The 21,887-nt window shown below is 47.1% G+C and overlaps 1 protein-coding gene across 1 annotated transcript; it reads left to right on the top strand.

Annotated features, from left to right (window-relative positions):
* The first annotated feature begins 4,572 nt into the window (after nt 1-4,572).
* Nucleotides 4,573-10,236, top strand: LOC120910732 (gastrula zinc finger protein XlCGF26.1-like). The gene is made up of 4 exons (XM_040322469.1): nt 4,573-4,902; nt 7,883-7,980; nt 8,085-8,226; nt 9,024-10,236. Exons 1-4 carry the CDS (start codon nt 4,854-4,856, stop codon nt 10,184-10,186), a joined length of 1,452 nt encoding a protein of 483 aa, XP_040178403.1. The 5' UTR covers nt 4,573-4,853; the 3' UTR covers nt 10,187-10,236.
* The last annotated feature ends 11,651 nt before the right edge of the window (nt 10,237-21,887 follow it).

Here is a 21,887-nt window from a genome sequence, read left to right as displayed (position 1 = left end):
GATACTGGGGGGAATTGGAGATACTGGGGGGAATTTGAGATACTGGGGGGAATTGGAGATACTGGGGGAAATTGGAGATACTGGGGGAAATTGGAGATACTGGGAAGAGGAACTGGAGATACTGGGGGGTGGGGATTGGAGATACTGAGGGGAATTGGAGATACTGGGGGGAGGAATTGGAGATACTGGGGGGAATTGGATATACTGGGGAGAGGAACTGGAGATACTGGGGGGGGGGGGGGTTGGAGATACTGAGGGGAATTGGAGATACTGGGGGGAGGAATTGGAGATACTGGGGGGAATTGGAGATACTGAGGGGAATTTGAGATACTGGGGGGAATTGGAGATACTATGAGGAATTCGATATAGTGACGGGAATTCAAAATACTGGGGGGGAATTGGAGATACTGGGGGGGGAATTTGAGATACTGAGGTGAATTGGAGATACTGGGGGGAATTGGAGATACTGGGGGGAATTGGAGATACCGTGGGGAATTGGAGATACTGAGGTGAATTGGAGATACTGAGGAGAATTTGAGATACTGGGGGGAATTGGAGATACTGAGGGGAATTTGAAATACTGGGGGGAATTTGAAATACTGGGGGGAATTGGAGATACTGGGGGGAATTGGAGATACTGAGGAGAATTTGAGATACTGAGGGGAATTGGAGATATTGAGGGGAATTAGAGATACTGAGGGGAATTGGAGATATTGAGGGGAATTAGAGATACTGGGGGGAATTGGAGATATTGAGGGGAATTAGAGATACTGAGGGGAATTGGAGATATTGAGGGGAATTAGAGATACTGGGGGGAATTGGAGATACTGGGAGGAATTGGAGATACTGGGAGGAATTGGAGATACTGGGGAGAATTTGAGATATTGAGGGGAATTGGAGATATTGAGGGGAATTGGAGATATTGGGGGGGGGGGGATTGGAGATACTGGGGCGAATTGGGGGCACTGAGGATAACTGAAGGCACACAGGATAATAAGGGACACTGTGTGGCATTTGGGGACACTGATGGGAATTGGGGGTAATGGATGGGGAGCACTGAGGTGGACATGAAGGACACTGAGGGGATTTGAGGGGGAATAAGGGTAATGGAGACACTGAATGGAATTGGGAGACATTGAGGGGAAATGGAGGATGCTGAGGGGAATTGGGGACACAGAGAGGGAAGTGAGGGGCAGTTAAGAAGATTGAGGGCACTGACGGTATTTAGGGGGCACTATTTGAGAGGGATCGGAGAAGAGTGAGGGGGTTGGGGTGGCACTGAGGGAATTTGGAGGTTATTGAAAATTATTGGAGGGTGCCGAGGGAAACTGGGTACATTTAAGGGAATCGGGGGAACTCAGTGGAATTGGTGGCATGGATGGTAACGGGGGACACTGCTGAAAATTGGGGGACACTAAAAGGAATTGGAGGCACTGAGTGGAATTGAGGGGCAGTAAAAGGGGTTTGGGACACACAAAGTAATTAGGGGGAGCTGGTTGAAAGTGATTGGGGGAATAGTGAGGGTGGGGGGTGAGGTGGCATTGAAGGAAATTGGGGGTACTGAAAAGGTTTTGGGGGACACTGAAGACATTAAGGGGAATTGGGGGGCCGTTAAGGGGGTTATGGCACAGAAGGTAGACAGGGCGTGCTATTTGAGAGGGATTGGGGGAATAATGAGGGGGTTGGGTGGCACTGAAGGAAATTGGGGGTACTAAAAGGGTTTTGGGGGCCACTGAAGACATTAAGGGGAATTGGAGGGCAGTTAATGGTGTTATAGCCCAGAAGTTAGATAGGGGGCGCTATGTGAAAGGGGGTGAGGTGGCACTGAGGTAGACTGGGGGCAGTTAGAGGGATTGGGTGACGCTGGACGGATTACGGGGCACAGAGGTGGATTTGGGACACACTGAAACCCTTCGCCTCCACAGTTCACACACAACGTTCATTACGGCCGCTTCTGATGGTTTGACAGAACACGCCGCACTGCGTCACCCGAGCCCCGCCCACTCTGGAACGCAGAACCAGGAAGTCCCCGTTCAGTGTTGGCTGGAACGCACGAACCGGAAGTGCCGCATTGCGAAGCCAGAAGTGGTCTGTGTGCAGGGCGGACATGGCAGATCCTGGCAGCAGGTAACGCTCTCTGTCGTGGCCTGGGGGTGTCGCACAGCTGGACAGGGGGCGGGGCATGCATGATTAGGGGAGGAGTCTGTGAATGCTTGCTCCTCCCTGTGTCATTATATAAATCATTCATCTTTATACATCAGACACACAATAACTGCTCCTAGTTTCCATTGACATGGTCTGGTTTGTCCTTGTTATCACAGACACGCCTCCCCCATGAGTGGCCAATCACCAAGCTTCAATGTTTTCATTAGGTTGTCAGGGGGCGTTGCCTAGCCATGCCATATGCAAATATTGACTTTCAGAAAAGTCAGCAGTTGGGTTGGATCTTAGGTTGGGGGTGGGGGAACATTGATGGTCGTAGAAGGTGTCTTCTATAAGATCAGAGAGGGTTCAAATGAAAATAAGTATAGGAGTCTGAGGTGTGATCAGCAAACAACGAGACCTTTTGTGTCTTCTTCTAGTCGGCATGAGCAGGGCTTTCAGCGTGCCTCTGAATGGGGCCGCCGTCTCTTGAAAAGATTCTGCAGCAATTACTTCCCCTCCTGAGGAGATCTGCGAGGCGGGAGGAGATCTGTGAGATGCGGGTGATCTGAGGTTGTACACGACCCCATCCTCTACCCGGGGGTTACATGATTTATTGCTCTCCATTGAGAAGATGACCAGAGCCCCCACCCCCCCCCCCGATAGGCCCCACTGGGTTCTTTCGTAGTAGTGAATGGTGAACAGCTGAGAAAAGGAGATTTTCGTGGAATTTGGAGAATGATCAAACTGTCTTTGGATAACCACAAAGACAAACTAGCACCCCTTATCCGTGACCAATAAGGTTGTGTGTGGAGGAGAAGGGGGAGGGGTTCGGTGTAGGGTTGTCCCGATACCACTTTTTTAGGACCGAGTACAAGTACCGATACTTTTTTTCAAGTAGTCGCCGATACCGAATACCGATACTTTTTTTTAATGTCATGTGACCGTTTTCAAACCACAATACAGACCAAAGATATTTTCTTTAGAATTATGAAGAACTGGTACATCATGGTGTGGGGCTGTTTTTTAGCATACGGTACTGGAAAACTACATATCATTGAAGGAGTGATCACTGTCAGTGCAGCTCATCGGTGCCAGTGCCCAAAAGTGCAGCTAGCCAGTGCCACCTATCAGTGCAGATCAGTGCCCATTAGTGCATCAGTGCAGGGAGGCAGCTTATTAGTGCATCTCATCAGTGCCACCCAATCAATGCCAGTGCCACCTATCAGTGCCATCCAATGGTGCCATCCAATTTGTGTTCGATGTCACAAAAAATAAATAAAAAAAAAGTATTCTATTTTGGTATCGGGAGTATTTGCGCGAGTACGAGTACTAGCGCAAATACTCGGTATCGGTCCCGATACCGATACTGGTATCGGTATCTGGACAACCCTAGTTCGGTGTGTCCTAAATGTGCTCCAATCCCTCTCCCTGCCCCCAGTCTACCTCAGTGCCACCTCACCCCCTCTCAAATAGCGCCCCCCTATCTAACTTCTGGGCTATAACCCCCTTAACTGCCCCCCAATTCTCCTTAATGTCTTCAGTGACCCCCAAAATCCTTTCAGTACCCCCAATTTCCTTCAGTGCCACCCCACCCCCCTCATTATTATAAAGACAAGCATAGGCGAGTTTGGGGTGGAGGAACTTTACTGGCCTGCACAGAGTCCTGACCTCCTCTCGATAGAACACCTTTGGGATGAACTAGAGCGGAGACATCAGTGGCTGACTTCACAAATACACTTCTGGAAGAATGGTCAAACATTCCCATAGACACACTCCTAAACCTTGTGGACAGCCTTCCCAGAAGAGTTGAAGCTGTTATAGCTACAAAGGGTGGGGCCAACTCAATATTGAACCCTACAGACCAAGACTGGGATGCCATTAAAGTTCATGTGCGTGTAAATGCAGGCGTCCCAATACTTTTGGTAATATAGTGTACATGTGTACAGGCAGTGTTAAAGCCCAACTCCAGATTTCCTTTACAAATTTCGGGAGCTGGTATAGGGCCCCCACTTCATAATTACGTTGTCTCATTCAAGTGTTTAATTGTGTGTGTCAGGTTCCTATAAGGTGTCAGGATGTCACTGTCTATTTCTCCATGGAGGAGTGGGAGTATCTAGAAGGACACAAGGATCTCTACAAGGACGTCATGATGGAGAATCAGCCGCCCCTCACATCACCGGGTAAGAGGAGACTTTATTGTAAAGGAGAGAGCAGTACGGCGGGTCCACCTAGATCCCCCATCATCTGACTCAATGATCTGACCGCCCTTATGCGTTACGTCCAATCAAGCATTTATTGAACCTTGTTTATTAGGAGGTCTATAAGCAGTGCTTTGTATTCAGTCAGTGTGTGTGTTTCCTACAGATGGATCCAGTAATGGGAACCCACCGGAGAGATGTCCCCGTCCTCTGTATTCCCGGGATTCCACACAGGAAGATCACACCATCCCTCACCATCATCAGGTAGGTGGAGATGAGTCCTGAACTCCAAATACGAGAGTTCTCCAAAAAGTTTCCACACTTAAAAGTGCGGAAACTTTTTGAAGACCCCTCGTAGAAACAAACTGTGAGACCTGAAGGAGGTTGTTTTGTGTATTATAAGCCGACATCCCTCCGTTCAGTAAACCAGGACATTTCTGTTTTCTAATTGAGGGTGTAATTCGGTGCAACGTTAAAATTGAAGTTGAAAAGGAAGACGAGACGTATCCAATGGGAGAACAGCTGTTTGACGAGGAAAACGTGACTTTACAGAATACAAGTGAGTTATAAACCCCGAATATCTCTATAGAGCAGTGATGGCGAACCTCGGCACCCCAGATGTTTTTGAACTTAATTTCCCATGATTCTCATGCGCTCTGCAGTGTGATTGAGGATTGTGGGACATGTAGTTCCAAAACATCTGGGGGGCCAAGGTTCACCATCGCTGCTATAGAGTAATAATATATTTTTTGTGTAAACCTTGAAAACATGGCAGGCCATTTGTCAAATTTCAAGCTTTTATAGAGGAGCTAATGAGTTTCAGCACGCTGCGGCGCCCTCCCAGCACAAAGACAGAGACACATATATGCGGCCGTAACGGGAAAAAGCCCAGTCCAGTGAGGCTGCGTATCCTGTATGTGTTATGTTGGCATCTTCAGAATAAAAACGGTGTGTGGACAGCTTAACCACTTAAGCCTCGGACCATTTGGCTGGCCAAAGACCAGGCCACTTTTTGCAATTCGGCACTGCGTCGCTTTAACTGACAATTGCGCGGTTGTGCGATGTAGCTCCCAAACAAAATTGACATCCTTTTTTTCCCACAAATAGAGCTTTCTTTTGGTGGTATTTGATCACCTCTGCGGTTTTATTTTTTGCGCTACAAACAAAAATAGAGCGACAATTTTGAAAAACAATCAATATTTTTTACTTTTTGCTATAATAAATATCCCCAAAAAATATATTAAAAAAAGTTTTTTTCCTCAGTTTAGGCCGATAGGTATTCTTCTACATGTTTTTGGTAAAAAGCGTTCATTGATTGGTTTGCGCAAAATTTATAGCGCCTACAAAATAGGGGATAGTTTTATGTCATTTTTAATAATATATATTTTTTTACTAGTAATGGCGGCGATCTGCGATTTTTATCGTGACTGCGACATTATGGCGGACACATCGGACACTTTTGACACTATTTTGGGGCAATTGTAATTTTTACAGCGATCAGTGCTATAAAAATGCACTGATTACTGTAAAAATGACACTGGCAGTGAAGGGTTTAACCTGTAGGGGGTGATGAAGGGGTTAAGTGTGTCCTAGGGAGTGATTCCAACTGTTAGGGGGCGTGGCTACGAGTGAAACGTCACTGATCGCTGTTCCCGATGACAGGGAACAGACAATCAGTGACATGTCACTAGGAAGATCGGGGAGATGTTGTGTTTACACTGACAGCTCCCCATTCTTCAGCTCTGTGACCCGATCGCGGGACACCGTCGGACATCAAGCTCACGTGGCTCCCAAACAAAATTGACGTCCTTTTTTTCCCCACAAATAGAGCTTTCTTTTGGTGGTATTTGATCACCTCTGCATTTTTTATTTTTTGCGCTATAAATAAAGATAGAGCGACAATTTTGAAAAAAATGCAATATTTTAAACTTTTTGCTAAGAATCCCGCGGGCACGGTCACGGAGCTCGCAACAGGGCAAATGAAAGGGGACGTACCTGTACGCCCATTTGCCTGTCCGTGCCATTCTATCGGCGTATATGTGTGTGCGCTGGTCCTTAAAGTGGAGTTCCACCCATAAATATAACATTACATCAGTAGTTTTAAAAAAATGTCATTAGTCCTTTACGAATTTTTTTTTTTTTTTTAGAGTCAAAGAGTCAAAGTGTTGTTGCTAGGCAGAATAGTTAATCTTCCCACTTCCTGCACCTAGGTGCTCAATGCTTCCTAACCTACACCGCACAGACTCCTGGGAATGTAGTGGGTGTAACTTTCCAGGAGTCTGTGCACTCCCCAGTCTCAAAGAATCAGGTGCTGAAACCTGATATGACACTGCTTGTGCAGCACTGAGCATGTGCGAGATCTGCAAGGCTGAAATCCAGGAAGTCATACAGTCTGGCTTCATGATGCCCACACTTAAGATGGCCCCAGTCAATTTCTATTTTATAAAGTGTCTAAATGCTGTAACAACCTAACAAAACGGACCTTAGTTTACAGGCCAACTTTACTAGAATGCATTAAGCTTGTGTATTACAGGGGTATTTGTATTTAAAAAGTGAAATTGTGTCCGGAACTCCGCTTTAAGGGGTTAAACTTAGACTTAATTGGGGTAATTTGGTATACAGTGGAACCTTGGATTACGAGCATAATTCGTTCCAAGAGAATGCTTGTAATCCAAAGCACTCGCATATCAAAGCGAGTTTCCCTATAGAAGTCAATGGAAACGAAGATAAATTGTTCTGCATTGACTTCAATGGCATGCAATACTGTATGTGGCCAGAGTTGGTGGGGGGGGGCGCCGGAGAGCCTCGGAAATACTTGGCACCCCTGCACCTCTGGCCAAATCTGGTACTGCACTCCCCATTAGCTTAAAGCGGAGGTTCACCCGCACATGACCCTTTTTCCCCTTAGATGGATGCTCGTTTTGTCTAGGGGAATCGGCTAGTTGTTTTAAAATATGATCCGTACTTACCGTTTACGAGATGCATCTTCTCCGCCGCTTCCGGGTATGGGCTACGGGACTGGGCGTTCCTATTTTGATTGACAGTCTTCCGAGAGGCTTCCGACGGTCGCATCCATCGCGTCACGATTTTCCGAAAGAAGCCGAACGTCGGTGCGCAGGCGCAGTATAGAGCCGCACCGACGTTCGGCTTCTTTCGGCTACTAGTGACGCGATGGAAGCCTCTCGGAGGACTGTCAATCAAGAAGGCCCAGTCCCGAAGACCCATACCCGAAAGCGACGAAGAAGATGCATCTCGAAAACGGTAAGTACGGCTCATATTTTAAAACAACTAGCCGATTCCCCTAGACAAAACGAGCATCCATCTAAGGGGAAAAGATAAAAAAATATATAATTGGGTGAACTCCCACTTTAAATACTCAACACTTGCAAACCGAGTCAGGATTTAAAAAAAAAGTTGCTCGTTATTCGAAACGCTCGTTAACCACGTTACTCGTAAACCAAGGGTCCACTGTAAAGTCCATACTGTTTGTTACAGGTGGTGTACTGATACAATTGATTGCTTTTCTCTGCCTTCTTCAGATGGATTCAGGAACAGAAACTCTCCAGAGAGATGTCCCCGTCCTCTGTATTCCTGGGATTCCACACAGGAAGCTCATGAGATCCCTCACCATGACCAGGTAGATGGGAGATGAGGGTCTTGAAAGTCAAAGCCATCTTGTATTTTACGGTGTCTGTCATTAAACTGGTCGGACCTAATGTGTCTATGTTATGAAATATTCAGCCGGAGACCCTGGATGACCTAAATATAATTGTGAAAGAAGAAGTGCAGGAAAATCTAGATGTTAAAGAAGAAGAGGAGGAGGAGGAGATTGCAATACCAATGATGACTGACGAGGAGGATATTCCGGCAGAGATTGGCGCTGGTGAGGAACGAACACAAAAACTCTGACTTGTTGATCGTCATGGATGAGCTCGGGTTTGACCTGAACTTAGGTTTTGACCAAACCCGGAAAGAAGCTGTTACTGCCGCCCAATCATCTCCAGCCAGCGCATTTCCACCCCCACCATGTTAGGTCCATGATGTCACCAGCACCCCTTTTGTGTACCTACAGCTTCAAATCTCAGTGGTGCAAGCCCAAGCAAGGGTGGCAGCAGAAGCGTTACATAAGGCTGCATTCACACCTGAGCGTTTTGTCGCCTGAAGCGACGCTCAAATACGCTAGAGGGGAAAAAATACATTGGGCCATATTCTCAAAGAATTACGCCGGCGTATCAGCAGATACGCCGACGTAAGTCCGAATCTAAGGCCGTCGTATGTTTAAGTGTATTCTCAAACTGAGATACACTTAAACATGCCTAAGATACGACGGCCATCGCCGTTGTATCTTAGGCTGCAATATCTACGCTGACCGCTAGGTGGCGTTTCCATTGCGGTCAGCGTAGAATATGCAAATGACTAGTTACACGGATTCACGAACGTACGCTTGCTTGGAGATACTGAGGGAAATTGGAGATACTGGGGGGGGGGGGGGTTTGAGATACTGGGGGGAATTGGAGATACTGGGGGGAATTGGAGATATTGAGGGGAATTGGAGATATTGAGGGGAATTGGAGATACTGGGGGGAATTGGAGATACTGAGGGGAATTGGAGATACTGGGGGGAATTGGAGATACTGAGGGGACTTTTAGGTAAAAAAAACTATTTTTAATCCCCCACAGATGGACAGTATGTCAAAACGACCTCTGAGGGACGGAGCTCATCTCTGGATTGTGATATGGATGAGGATGATTTCCCGGAAGACAATCTCGTTAAGATATACACATGCCCTGAATGTGATAAATGCTTCAGCCAGAACTCCACGCTCCTTCAGCATCGCCGAACCCACACCGGCGAAAAGCCCTTCCTGTGCCCGGAATGTGGAAAAAGCTTCACGCGCAAGTCCATCCTGGTTGAGCATCGGAGGATCCACACGGGCGAGAAGCCTTTCTCGTGCTGGGAGTGCAGGAAATGCTTTACGCAGAGGTCGGGGCTCATTCTGCATCATAAAACTCACGGGGGGGCAAAGAAATTCCCTTGCTCGGGGTGCGGGGCTTTTTTCATGCCCATCACCAACTTCGAGATGGGGGAACAGACCTTCTGCTTCAAGTGCCGGAAGCTGTTCCCGCCGGTCGCCCACCTCTCCGAGGAGGAGAAAACATTTGACTGCACAGAGTGCGGGAAGTGCTTTTCACGGAAGTCTACGCTTCTCGAACATCAGAGAGTCCACACGGGGGAAAAGCCTTATTCGTGTTCCGAGTGCGACAAAAGCTTCACCCGCAAATACATCCTGGTGGAGCACCAGCGAATTCATACCGGGGAAAAACCTTTTTCTTGTTCTCAGTGCTGGAAGAGTTTCTCAAAAAGTTCCGGACTCCTCATGCACCAGAAGATTCACGCACTCGAAAAGACTTTCCCGTGTTTGGGGTGTGGGAAAGATTTCACACAAAGGTCGAAAACTTCATCAGGGGAAGACGAGAGCTCCTGCCCTGAGTGCAAGACCTCTTCTACCAGGAACCCTCGGAGGCCACCGAAGCTTCATACTTGTACAGAGTGCTCAAAGACTTTCCGGTACAAGTCGTATCTTATTACGCACCTGAGGTCCCACACCGGAGTGAAGCCGTTTACGTGCCCCGCGTGCGGGAAATCTTTCACTCAGAAATCCGGCTTTGACACGCATCAGAAGGTCCACACGGGCGAGAAACCATTTTCTTGCCTTGACTGCGGGAGACGTTTCACGCAGAAGTCCAAGCTTGTCTACCATCAGCGGGGGCACAGCAAAGAGAGACCAAGAAGGACAGCATCAAGTGACCCAAGGGCAGAAGATGTTTTAGACTTGAGCTAAGGGGTATGTATATTAGACATGTGCAGACTGGAATATTTCGTTTCGTGTTTTCGTTTGGAAAATAAATTTATTTAGTTACTCCCGAAAATCGTTTTGATTTATTTCGTTTTTCGTTGGGGAATAGCTTTCGTCCGAAAATCCAATAATACTTGGTTTCTGTCAAATGGTCGAAAGAATTCGCCGGAACGTCGAATCTTTTTGGTTGCGGTCGAATGGTCAAACGAATATTCGACGGAACGCCGAATCTTTACGTCGAATCGTACATTTCCGTTCGAATTATCCGCCTACAAGAATTCTAATGTTGTATGACTAGTAATAATGTCGAATCTATTCTCTATAATGTCGAATGTTTTTTCTCATAAATCGAAATCTATTCTCTGTAATGTCGAATCTATTATTTCTATAGTGTCGAATCTTTTCTCTATAATGTCGAATCTTTTCTCTATGATGTCGAATCTTTTCCCTATAATGTCGAATCTCTCTATATCGAATTTTTACCGCAACGAAAACGAAAATAAAGCATTTTTTATGTCGGATCTTTCGGTTTTCGTTTCTTGCACTTTCGTTATCGTTTGTTAAAACGGTAACGAAAAAAACAGATTTTCGGACGAAAATGCATTCTGATGAAAACGAATGCACATGTCAAATGTATATACAGTGCATTGAAAAAGTATTCATACCCCTTGAAATTGTCCGCATTTTGTCATGTTACAACCAAAAACGTAAATGTATTTTATTTGGATTTTATGTGACAGACCAACACAAAGTGGCACATAATTGTGAAGTGGAAGGGAAGCGATAAATGTTTTTCTAATTTTTTTACAAATATATGAAAAGTGTGGCGTGCATTTTTATTCAGCCCCCTTTACTCTGATACCCCTAACTAAAATCTAGCGGAACCAATTGCCTTCAGAAATCACCTAATTACTAAATAGCGTCCACCTCTGTGTAATTTAATCTCAGTATAAATACAGCTGTTCTGTGAAGCCCTCAGAGATTTGTTAGACAACCTTAGTGAACAAACAGCATCATGAAGGCCAAGGAACACACCAGACAGGTCAGGAATAAAAGGAGAAATGGGTGGTCTATAATTAACGCCCTAATAGCCGCCCACCGTTGCGCTTATGGAGGAATGAATGATGCCTAGCCGCTGTTTAAATAAATCATTGAAAAAAAGGAATAAATAAGGGAGTGTGATCAATTTATTCCTTTTTTTCAGGTCAGGAATAAAGTTGTGGAGAAGCAGGGTTAGGTTATAAAAATACATCCCAAGCTTTGAACATCTCACGGAGCTCTGTTCAATCCATCATCGGAAAATGGAAAGAGTATGGCACAACTGCAAACCTACCAAGACATGGCCGTCCACCTAAACTGACAGGCCGGGCAAGGAGAGCATTCATCAGAGAAGCAGCCAAGAGGTCCATGGTAACTCTGGAGGAGCTGCAGAGATCCACAGCTCAGGGGGGAGAATCTGTCCACAGGACAACTATTAGAGTGGCAAGAAGAAAGTCATTGCTGAAAGAAAGCCTTAAGAAGTCCGGTTTGCAGTTTGTGAGATGCCATGTGGTGGACACAGCAAACGTGGAAGAAGGTGCTCTGGTCAGATGAGATCAAAATTTTACTTTTTGGCCTCAAAGCAAAACGCTGTGTGTGGCGGAAAACCAAACACTGCACATCACCCTGAACACACCATCCCCACTGTGAAACATGGTGGTGGCAGCATCATGTTGTGGGGATGTTTTTCTGCAGTAGGGACAGGGAAGCTGGTCAGAGTTGATGGGAAGATGGATGGAGCCAAATACAGGACAATCTTATGAGAAAACCTGTTAGAGTTTGAAAAAGACTTGAGACCGGGGCGGAGGTTCACCTACCAGCAAGACAACGACCCTAAACATACAGCCAGAGCTACAATAGAATGTTTTAGATCAAAGCATATTCATGTGTTAGAATGGCCCAGTCACAGTCCAGACCTAAATCCCATTGAGAATCTGTGGCAAGACTTGAAAATTGCTGTTCACAGACGCTCTCTATCCAATCTGACAGAGCTTGAGCTATCTTGCAAAGAAGAATGGGCAAAAAACTCACGCCATAGACATCCCCAAAAAGACTTGCAGCTGTAATTGCAGTGAAAGATGGTTCTACAAAGTATTGACTCAGGGGGGCGCTATACAAATGTACATCACACTTTTCACATATTGAAAACCATTTATCATTTTCACTTCACAATTATGTGCCACTCTGTGTTGGTCTATCACATAAAATTCCAATAAAATAAATTTACGTTTTTGGTTGTAACATGAAAAAATTTTGAATATTTCAAGGGGTATGAATACTTTTTCAAGGCACTGTAAAAAGAAAATGGTATAGCAAGTTTATGTACATTTGTTCTGTGTGAATGGGGCGAAAAAACAAATGTTATTAGGCTATTTTTTGTGTTGGTCAAATGTCTTACATTGATTTAACCAAGACCGCAGTATGTACCGTATTTATCGCTGTATTGCGCGCTCCGGCGTATAGCGCGCACCCCTAAAGTGGACCCGACATTCCTGTAAAAAAAGATTTTTGTACTTACAGTTTTGGTGTCTTGCGCGGCGTCCATCGGCGGCCTCGTCGGGTCCGGCGTCCGTCTGCGGCTTCGGGTGTCCTCTTCGCTCGATCCTCGCTTTCCCGCGCAGAGTTTGAATACTGCACCGGCATATACCGAGCGCAGTACACTCGTGTATAGTCGGGCAGGCTCGGCTACTCTCGCGCTCACGTCCTGGACGTACAGGACGTGAGCGCGAGAGTAGCCGAGCCTGCCCGACTATACACGAGTGTACTGCGCTCGGTATATGCCGGCGCAGTATTCAAACTCGGCGCGGGAAAACTGATATCGGCTTATATCGCGCACCCACGATTTTGCCCTGAAAATTTTCAGGGCAAAAAAGTGTGCGGTATACGCCGATAAATACGGTATATATATACGGCTTTGAAGTGGTTTACCGGGATTTTGGCTGAAAATATCAGCCATAATCCTTATTTTCAGCCATAATCCCGGGAACCGGTTTCTTGAGCCAGTGCCTGGTTTTCTCTTGAAAGCGTTCCGAGCCACTCAGCGGCGTTGCTATGGGGGTGCGGGGTGTGCGGGCCGCCCCGGGTGACACCCGCCAGAGGGGTGACACCAGGGGCTGGGACTAGGCAGGGGCAAGAGCGGGGCTTCAGTTTCGGGCGCAGTGTGATAGCGAGGGGAGCGCCAGTGGGCTACTACAGTGTGTCGGCATTTGCCGACATCTCCTGGGGGGGGGCCGGGTCTCCAGCGCAGTGATGGCTGAGACTTTAGCAGCTCCTATCTGTCCCAGCCGGCTGCATGTTAGCCGTGTCAGAGTGATGGGAGATCTCCTTCCCAGGTTCCTCCTCTGCTTTGGCGTGTCTTCTGATTGGACAGGAGGAGGAGCCTGGGCTTTGACACTGCTGACATGCAGCCGGCTGGGACTGGTAGGAGCAGCTAAAGTGTCAGCCGTCAATCGCTGAGGACCCGGTAACTGATAACCGGTAAGTCTTGTGGTAAGGGTGGCTTGGTTGGGGGAATAAGAGAATTTGGGCAAGAAGAGGGGTTTAATACTGAAAGGGGGAGATGTGGGGATGATTTGTGCTGAGAGGGGGGGTCTGTGCAGGGAGGGGGAGATGGGGGGATGATTTGCACTGAGGGGGATCTGTGCAGGGAGATGGGGGGGATGATTTGTGCTGAGAGGGGGGATCTGTGCAGGGAGATGGGGGATGATTTGTGCTGAGAGGGGGGATCTGTGCAGGAAGGGGTGAGATGGAGGGATGATTTGTGCTGAGAGGGGGGATCTGTGCAGGAAGGGGTGAGATGGAGGGATGATTTGTGCTGAGAGGGGGATCTGTGCAGGGAGGGGGAGATGGGGGGTGATTTTTGCTGAGGGGGATCTATGCAGGGAGATGGGGGGATGATTTGTGCTGAGAGGGGGGATCTGTGCAGGGAGGGGGAGATTGGGGATGATTTATGCTGAGAGGGGGGATCTGTGCAGTGAGGGGGAGATGGGGGATGATGTGTGCTGAGAGGGGGGATCTGTGCAGGGAGGGGGAGATGGGGGGATGATTTGTGCTGAGAGGGGGGTCTGTGCAGGGAGGGGGAGATGGGGGGATGATTTGTGCTGAGAGGGGGAATATGTGCAGAAAGGGGGAGATGGGGGGATGATTTGTGCTGAGAGGGGGATCTGTGCAGGGAGGGGGAGATGGGGGGTGATTTTTGCTGAGGGGGATCTATGCAGGGAGATGGGGGGATGATTTGTGCTGAGGGGGGATCTGTGCAGGGAGATGGGGGGATGATTTGTGCTGAGAGGGGGGATCTGTGCAGGGAGGGGGAGATTGGGGATGATTTATGCTGAGAGGGGGGATCTGTGCAGTCAGGGGGAGATGGGGGATGATGTGTGCTGAGAGGGGGGATCTGTGCAGGGAGGGGGAGATGGGGGGATGATTTGTGCTGAGAGGGGGGTCTGTGCAGGGAGGGGGAGATGGGGGGATGATTTGTGCTGAGAGGGGGGTCTGTGCAGGGAGGGGGAGATGGGGGGATGATTTGTGCTGAGAGGGGGAATATGTGCAGAAAGGGGGAGATGGGGGGATGATTTGTGCTGAGAGGGGGGATCTGTGCAGGGAGGGGGAGATGGGGGGTGATTTGTGCTGAGGGGGATCTGTGCAGGGAGATGGGGGGGTGATTTGTGCTGAGAGGGGGGATCTGTGCAAAGGGTCCGATGTGTCCGCCATAATGTCGCAGTCACGATAAAAATCGCTGATCGCCGCCATTACTAGTATAAAAAAAAAATATTAATAAAAATGACGTAAAACTGTCCCCTATTTTGTAAACGCTATAACTTTTGCGCAAGCCAATCAATAAACGCTTATTGCGATTTTTGTTTACCAAAAATATGTAGAAGAATACGTATCGGCCTAAACTGAGTAAAAAAAATATTTTTTTATATTTTTTTGGGGGGATATTTATTATAGCAAAACGTAAAAAATATTGATTTTTTTTCAAAATTGTCGCTCTATTTTTGTTTACAGCGCAAATTAAAAAAAAACGCAGAGGTGATCAAATACCACCAAAAGAAAGCTCTATTTGTGGGGAAAAAGAGGACGTCAATTTTGTTTGGGAGCCACGTCGCACGACCGCACAATTTTCAGTTAAAGCGACGCAGTGCCGAATCGCAAAAAGTGGCCGGGTCCTTTAGCTGCATAATGGTCCGGGGCTGAAGCGGTTAAACTTGTAAACAAAAAAAGTTCCAGAAAAATCCTGGTCTTCAAGTGTTTCAAATGGAAAATACTGCATTTGTCCAGTAGATGGCAGCTAAGTCTCAATGCCTATAACACTTAGTGCCATCTAGTGGCTAAATGCCGTCATTTTCATTTTTAAATCAGTGACAAACATTTGACCAGCACAGGGAATAGCCTAATAACAATCGTTTTTTTTTTTTTTTTGCTACATTCTCACAGAACAAATATACAGATACTTTCACTAGGTGGATTGCTATGCACTTTTTTTTAAAGAAGTACACTTCTTAGTGTTTGTAAATACTTCATATTGATGAAAAGCGTTCATCTAGAAGTCAAATGCCATTATTACCTTTATATATTTTTATATTTGGATATTTTTCCTTTTTTTATTTGATTATTCCTCATTACTGAAAGTAACATTCGCCATTTTGTTAGAGTTTTCATATCAGACATCAAAATATGGATTTCAGAACATCTTTGTGTCTTGTGGTGTTTTCTTTACACTGGCCCAGATTCAGTAAGCAATTGCGCCTGCGTAACCATAGGTTACACAGCGCAATTGCTTACTTGCTCCGGCGTTACGAATGCTCCTGATTCAGGAACATCGTAACGCCGACTGCAGCCTAAAATCTGCGTGGCATAAGGCTCTTATGCCACGCTGATTTTAGGCTGCATTCTTACGTTGGCCGCTAGGGGGCGCTCCCATTGTGCTCAGTGTATAGTATGCAAATTGCATACTAACACCGATTCACAAAGTTGCGCGGGCCCTGCGTACGCAAGTTACGGAGTTTCCGTACGGCGTCTTTAGCGCAAGGCTACCCCTTCTAATAGTAGGGGCAGCCAATGCTAAAGTATACCCGCCCTTCCCGCGTCGCGACGTTCAAATTTTACGTCGTTTGCGTAAGTGATTCGTGAATGGCGCTGGACGCCATTCACGTTCACTTTGAAGCAAATGACGTCCTTGCGACGTCATTTGCCGCAATACACGTCGGGAAAGTTTCCCGACGGAGCATGCGCTCTACGCTCGGCGCGGGAGCGCGCCTAATTTAAATGATTTACATTGCGCGCGCTTACGCCGGGCAATTTTGCCGGCGCGCCCTCGCAATTTACGGAGCTACTGCTCCGTGAATCGAGGGCAGCGCAAAATATTTGCAGGGGGCGCAGGGCAAAATCGTTGCCCTGTGCCTCCGCAAATAAAGCGCAAATGTACCTGAATCTGGGCCAATGTCTGTGCCTCCTCTTCATCCCCCATCCCCGAACACCCACCTGAGTCCTCTCTCGATTTAGCGCTGTCCCGTGTGCAGCAGCTGCTTCTCTCTTCCTGCATTCACGGGCTACACTGAGCAGCGGAAGCCATTGTCTCCTGCTGCTGTCAGTCAAATCTTGTGGGGCGGGAGCCGGGCCATGCTGTGTGTGTCTGTGAACGCACACAGCCCGGCTCGGAAGAACGTCTGCACAAGTGCCTCCTCAGTACACGGCTGGCTGAGGAACAACTCAGAAAAGAGGCGGAGCCAAGAGTGCCGGCAAGGGACTTCGGAAGAGGAGGTAAGGGGGCGCTCTGCGCAATGTCAAAGGAAAAGACCATGATGTGTGTGTCTGTGAACGCACACAGTCCGGCTCGGAAGAACGCCTGCACAAGTGCCTCCTCAGTACACGGCTGGCTGAGGAACAACTCAGAAAAGAGGAGGAGCCAAGAGCGCTGGCAGGGGACTACGGAAGAGGAGGTAAGTGGCCGCTCTGCGCAATGTCAAAGGAAAAGACCACGCTGTGTGTGTCTATGAACGCACACATCCCGGCTCGGAAGAACGCATGCACAAGTGCCTGCTCAGTACACGGCTGGCTGAGGAACAACTCAGAAAAGAGGAGGAGCCAAGAGCGCCGGCAAGGGACTTTGGAAGAGCAGGGAAGGGGGCGGGCGCTCTGCGCAATGTCAAAGGAAAAGACCATGCTGTGTGTGTCTGTGAACGCACACAGCCCGGCTCGGAAGAACACAAGCACAAGTGCCTGCTTAGTACACGGCTGGCTGAGGAACAACTCAGAAAAGAGGCGGAGCCAAGAGCGCCGGCAAGGCACTACGGAAAAGGAGGTAAGGGGCCGCTCTGCGCAATGTCAAAGGAAAAGACCATGCTGTGTGTGTCTGTGAACGCACACAGCCCGGCTGCGAAGAACACATGCAAAAGTGCCTCCTCAGTACACGGCTGGCTGAGGAACAACTCAGAAAAGAGGAGGAGCCAAGAGCGCCGGCAAGGGACTATGGAAGAGGAGGTAAGGGGCCGCTCTGCGCAATATCAAAAGAAAAGACCGTGCTGTGTGTGTCTGTGAACGCACACAGCCCGGCTGCGAAGAACGCATGCACAAGTGCCACCTCAGTACACGGCTGGCTGAGGAATCAACTCAGAAAAGAGGAGGAGCCAAGAGCGCCGGCAAGGGACTTTGGAAGAGGAGGTAAGGGGCCGTTCTGCAAATTATGCAAATTTCCCTTCTCGTAACTTGCTTCTGAGCATGCACATTTTTTTCCGCGTCGTTAAAGCTTACAGACGACCATTTTTCACGACGAGAAAAACGACGTCGTGAAAAACGTCCAGAAAAAATAGAGCAGGTTCTAAATTTTTAACCACTTAAGGACCCCTTCACGCCGATATACGTCGGCAGAATGGCACGGCTGGGCACATCCACGTACCTGTACATGTCTCTTTAAGGCCCAGCCGCGGGGTCGCGAGCGCGCCGCCGGTCCGAAGCTCCGTGACCACGCCCACGGGACCCGCGGACCCGATCACTGCCGGTGTCCCGCGATCGGTCACTGGAGCTGAAGAACGGGGAGAGGTGAGTGTAAACACAACTTCCCCGTTTTTCACATTTGCGCTGTCATTGATCGTCTGTTCCCTGATCTAGGGAAAGACGATCACTGACGTCACACGTCCTGCCACGCCCCCTACAGTTAGAAACACATATGAGGTCACACATAACCCCTTCACCACTTAACCACTGCAATTGTCATTTTCACAGTAATCAGTGCATTTTTATAGCATTTTTCGCTGTGAAAATGACAATGGTCCCAAAAATGTGTCAAAATTGTCCGGTGTGTCCGTCATAACGTCGCAGTCACGAAAAAAAATCGCTGATTGCCGCCATTAGTAGTAAAAAAAAAAATTATAATAAAAATGCCATAAAACTATCCCCTATTTTGTAGCTATAAATTTTGCGCAAACCAATCGATAAACGCTTATTGCGATTTTTTTTTACCACAAATAGGTAGAAGAATACGTATCGGCCTAAACTGAGGAAATTTTTTTTTTTTATATCTTTTTTGGGGATATTTATTATAGCAAAAAGTAAAAAATATTGAATTTTTTCAAAACTTTCGCTCTATTTTTGTTTATAGCGCAAAAAATAAATACCGCAGAGGTGATCAAATACCACCAAAAGAAAGCTCTATTTGTGGGGAAAAAAGGACGCCAATTTTGTTTGGGAGCCACGTCGCACGAGCGCGCAATTGTCAGTTAAAGCGATGCAGTGTCGAATCGCAAAAAGGTGGCAAGGTCCTTAACCTGCATAATGGTCCGGGGCTTAAGTGGTTAATGGCCATTTTTCTCGTCGAGAGAAATGCTCTGGAGCCTACACACGACCGTTTTTAATGACCAATTTAAAAAAATTGCATTTTTCTCTACATGAAAAACGGTCGTGTGTACGCGGCATCAGAATTGGCTTGGGTTGGAAGTATTTAATGATTTAATTATACATACATTTTTAACTATATTTATATTTAGGAGTGTTATTTGCTCCTTTTTATGTCAGTGTAAAATTTGATTATTATTGGAAATAATACTTTTATTTAAAAAAAAAAAAAAAAAAAAATCTGAAATTACTTGGGGGTTTAATCAAAAAATCATTTTCTAATTTCTAAATTAATTCGGAAGATATAATAGTAATATTATCCTAGACAATATTCTAATTATAATGTATAAGATAGAAAAAAAAATCATTCAAAATTACCCCCCACCCCCCAGGTAATTTTGAATGATTTTTTATAGAAAAATAATTTTCTAATTTCCACTTTTTTTTTTAAATGGATCCTACATTCGGAAGAGATAATAGTAATATAATCCTAGACAATATTCTAATTATTATGTATAAAATAGAAAAAAATAGGAAAAAAAATCATTATTTTTCGATTAAAAATCATTAAATCAATTATTTTTCGATTAAAAATCATTCAAAATTACCCCCCCTCCCCCAGGTAATTTTGAATGATTTTTAATCGAAAAATAATTGATTTAATGATTTTTAATCGAAAAATAATTTTCGAATTTTACTTTTAATTGATCCTACATTCAGAAGAGATAGTAATGTTATCCTAGACAATATTCTAATTATCATGTATAAAATAAAATAAAAATTACACCTGGGGGGTAATTGAAAAATAATTTTCTAATTTCTACTTTTATTTAAAATGGATCCTACATTCTGGAAGAAATAATAGTAATATTATCCTAGACAATATATTAATTATCATATATAAAAAAAATCTAGAGTTGCCAATGGGTTGGAGCAGAGCTGAGAAGCAAGCAGCACTGAACAGAGGGGAGCTCGCAGTACCAGCAATGGCCAGCAGAGGGAGCCGCCGTGCATAAGCAGCGCCGCTGGAACGCAAAACCCGGAAAGTTGCTGGCATGTCCTGGAACGCATAACGCGGAAGCGACTTGTCAGAACCCGGAAGTCGATGTGTTTCCGGGGTGAAAGGTGAGCAGGGCGGATATGGCAGTTGCTGGCAGCAGGTAATGGGTCTTATTGTTTGTCTATTGGGTTCTGAGTGGGAATGGAGCAGCAGAATGAGAATTCGGTACAGAGGGGGCGGGACCAGTGTGACAGGAGGGAGGGGCCACTGTTATTGGGGGTTGGGTGTCCCCTGTGTTCCATTATTACACATTGTCATCATGTTACAGCCTGGCTATCGGTGATCCTGCTGAGGTGAGTTCTTTTTATACAAAATCTGAGGTCCAGAGGGGTCTTTGGCACCCCACGTGATCTGTTTTTTCGTCGACTGTGACAGGTCCCCTTTAAGGAGGCCAATTAAAGGGGTCCCATCCCACGTGTCCCCATTATAGGGGTCCCATCCCACGTGTCCCCATTATAGGCGTCCCATACCACGTGTCCCCATTATAGGGGTCCCATCCCACGTGTCCCCATTATAGGAGTCCCATCTCACGTGTCCCCCATTATAGGGGTCCCATCCCACGTGTCCTCATTATAGGGGTCCCATCCCACGTGTCCTCATTATAGGGGTCCCATCCCATGTGTCCCCATTATAGGGGTTCCATCCCACGTGTCCCCATCGTAGGGGTCCCATCACACGTGTCCCCAATATAGGGGTCCCATCCCACGTGTCCTCATTATAGGGGTGCCATCCCACGTGTTCCCATTATAGGGGTCCCATCCCATGTGTCCCCATCGTAGGGGTCCCATCACACGTCTCCCCATTATAGGGGTCCCATCCCACGTGTCCCCATTATAGGGGTCCCATCCCACGTGTCCCCATTATAGGGGTCCCATCCCACGTGTCCCTATTATAGGCGTCCCATACCACGTGTCCCCATTATAGGGGTCCCATCCCACGTGTCCCCATTATAGGGGTCCCATCCCACGTGTCCCCATTATAGGGGTCCCATCCCACGTGTCCCCATTATAGGGGTCCCATCCCACGTGTCCCCATTATAGGGGTCCCATCCCACGTGTCCCCATTATAGGGGTCCCATCCCATGTGTCCTCATTGTAGGGGTCCCATCCCACGTGTCCCCAAACGATCGCCTTCCTCCCCGGCAGATCGCCGCGGTTCGATAGAGTTTAAAAATCGAAGCGCGTTACAGCACCCTTTCCTCCATTCTGTTGACATAACAGCGTACAGTCGTCCAATCCCAAGCATGCGTGTTTGCAGGGAGACGTTTCACCGGCCAGCCTGCTTCTGATTGGTGGAAGAAGTGCGCCCAGGGATGCTGCGCAGAGGAACCAAATGATCGCTCCCGGTGCGGGATCTGTATATCTCATTAACCCTTTTCACTGCGTGAGACGTTTTTACTGGAGTTGCATGAAAATAGGCGAGTATAGATTAATGTCCTACACAGGTTAGTGAGCACTAAGGATGAGCTCCGGCGTGTTCGCCCGCCAGGAAGTCGGCACCTGCGCTGCGCTAATCACAGCCAGGCAGACATTTCCCGATCTCTTCACCCGAGCATCGGGAAATGTCTGCCTGGCTGTGATTCCATCCTTAGTGAGCACGTGTGTTAGGAAGGGGAGAGAATTTTTAGGATTAGTTGGGGTTAACCCGGAATTCCTCCCCTTATCCAGTTACACCTGCCATGCCGGTCCCGGGCCGTAGACGCATGTGATGAACAGCTGATAAGTGGCAGTTTACTGATTGGCTGTCACAATGTAC

This window comes from Rana temporaria, chromosome 8 (assembly GCF_905171775.1).
Source record: "Rana temporaria chromosome 8, aRanTem1.1, whole genome shotgun sequence".
In the NCBI taxonomy this organism is placed as follows: Eukaryota; Metazoa; Chordata; class Amphibia; order Anura; family Ranidae; genus Rana; species Rana temporaria.
The sequence above is the reverse complement of the archived record's forward strand: the minus strand, read 5'-3'. Positions and strand labels throughout refer to the sequence as shown.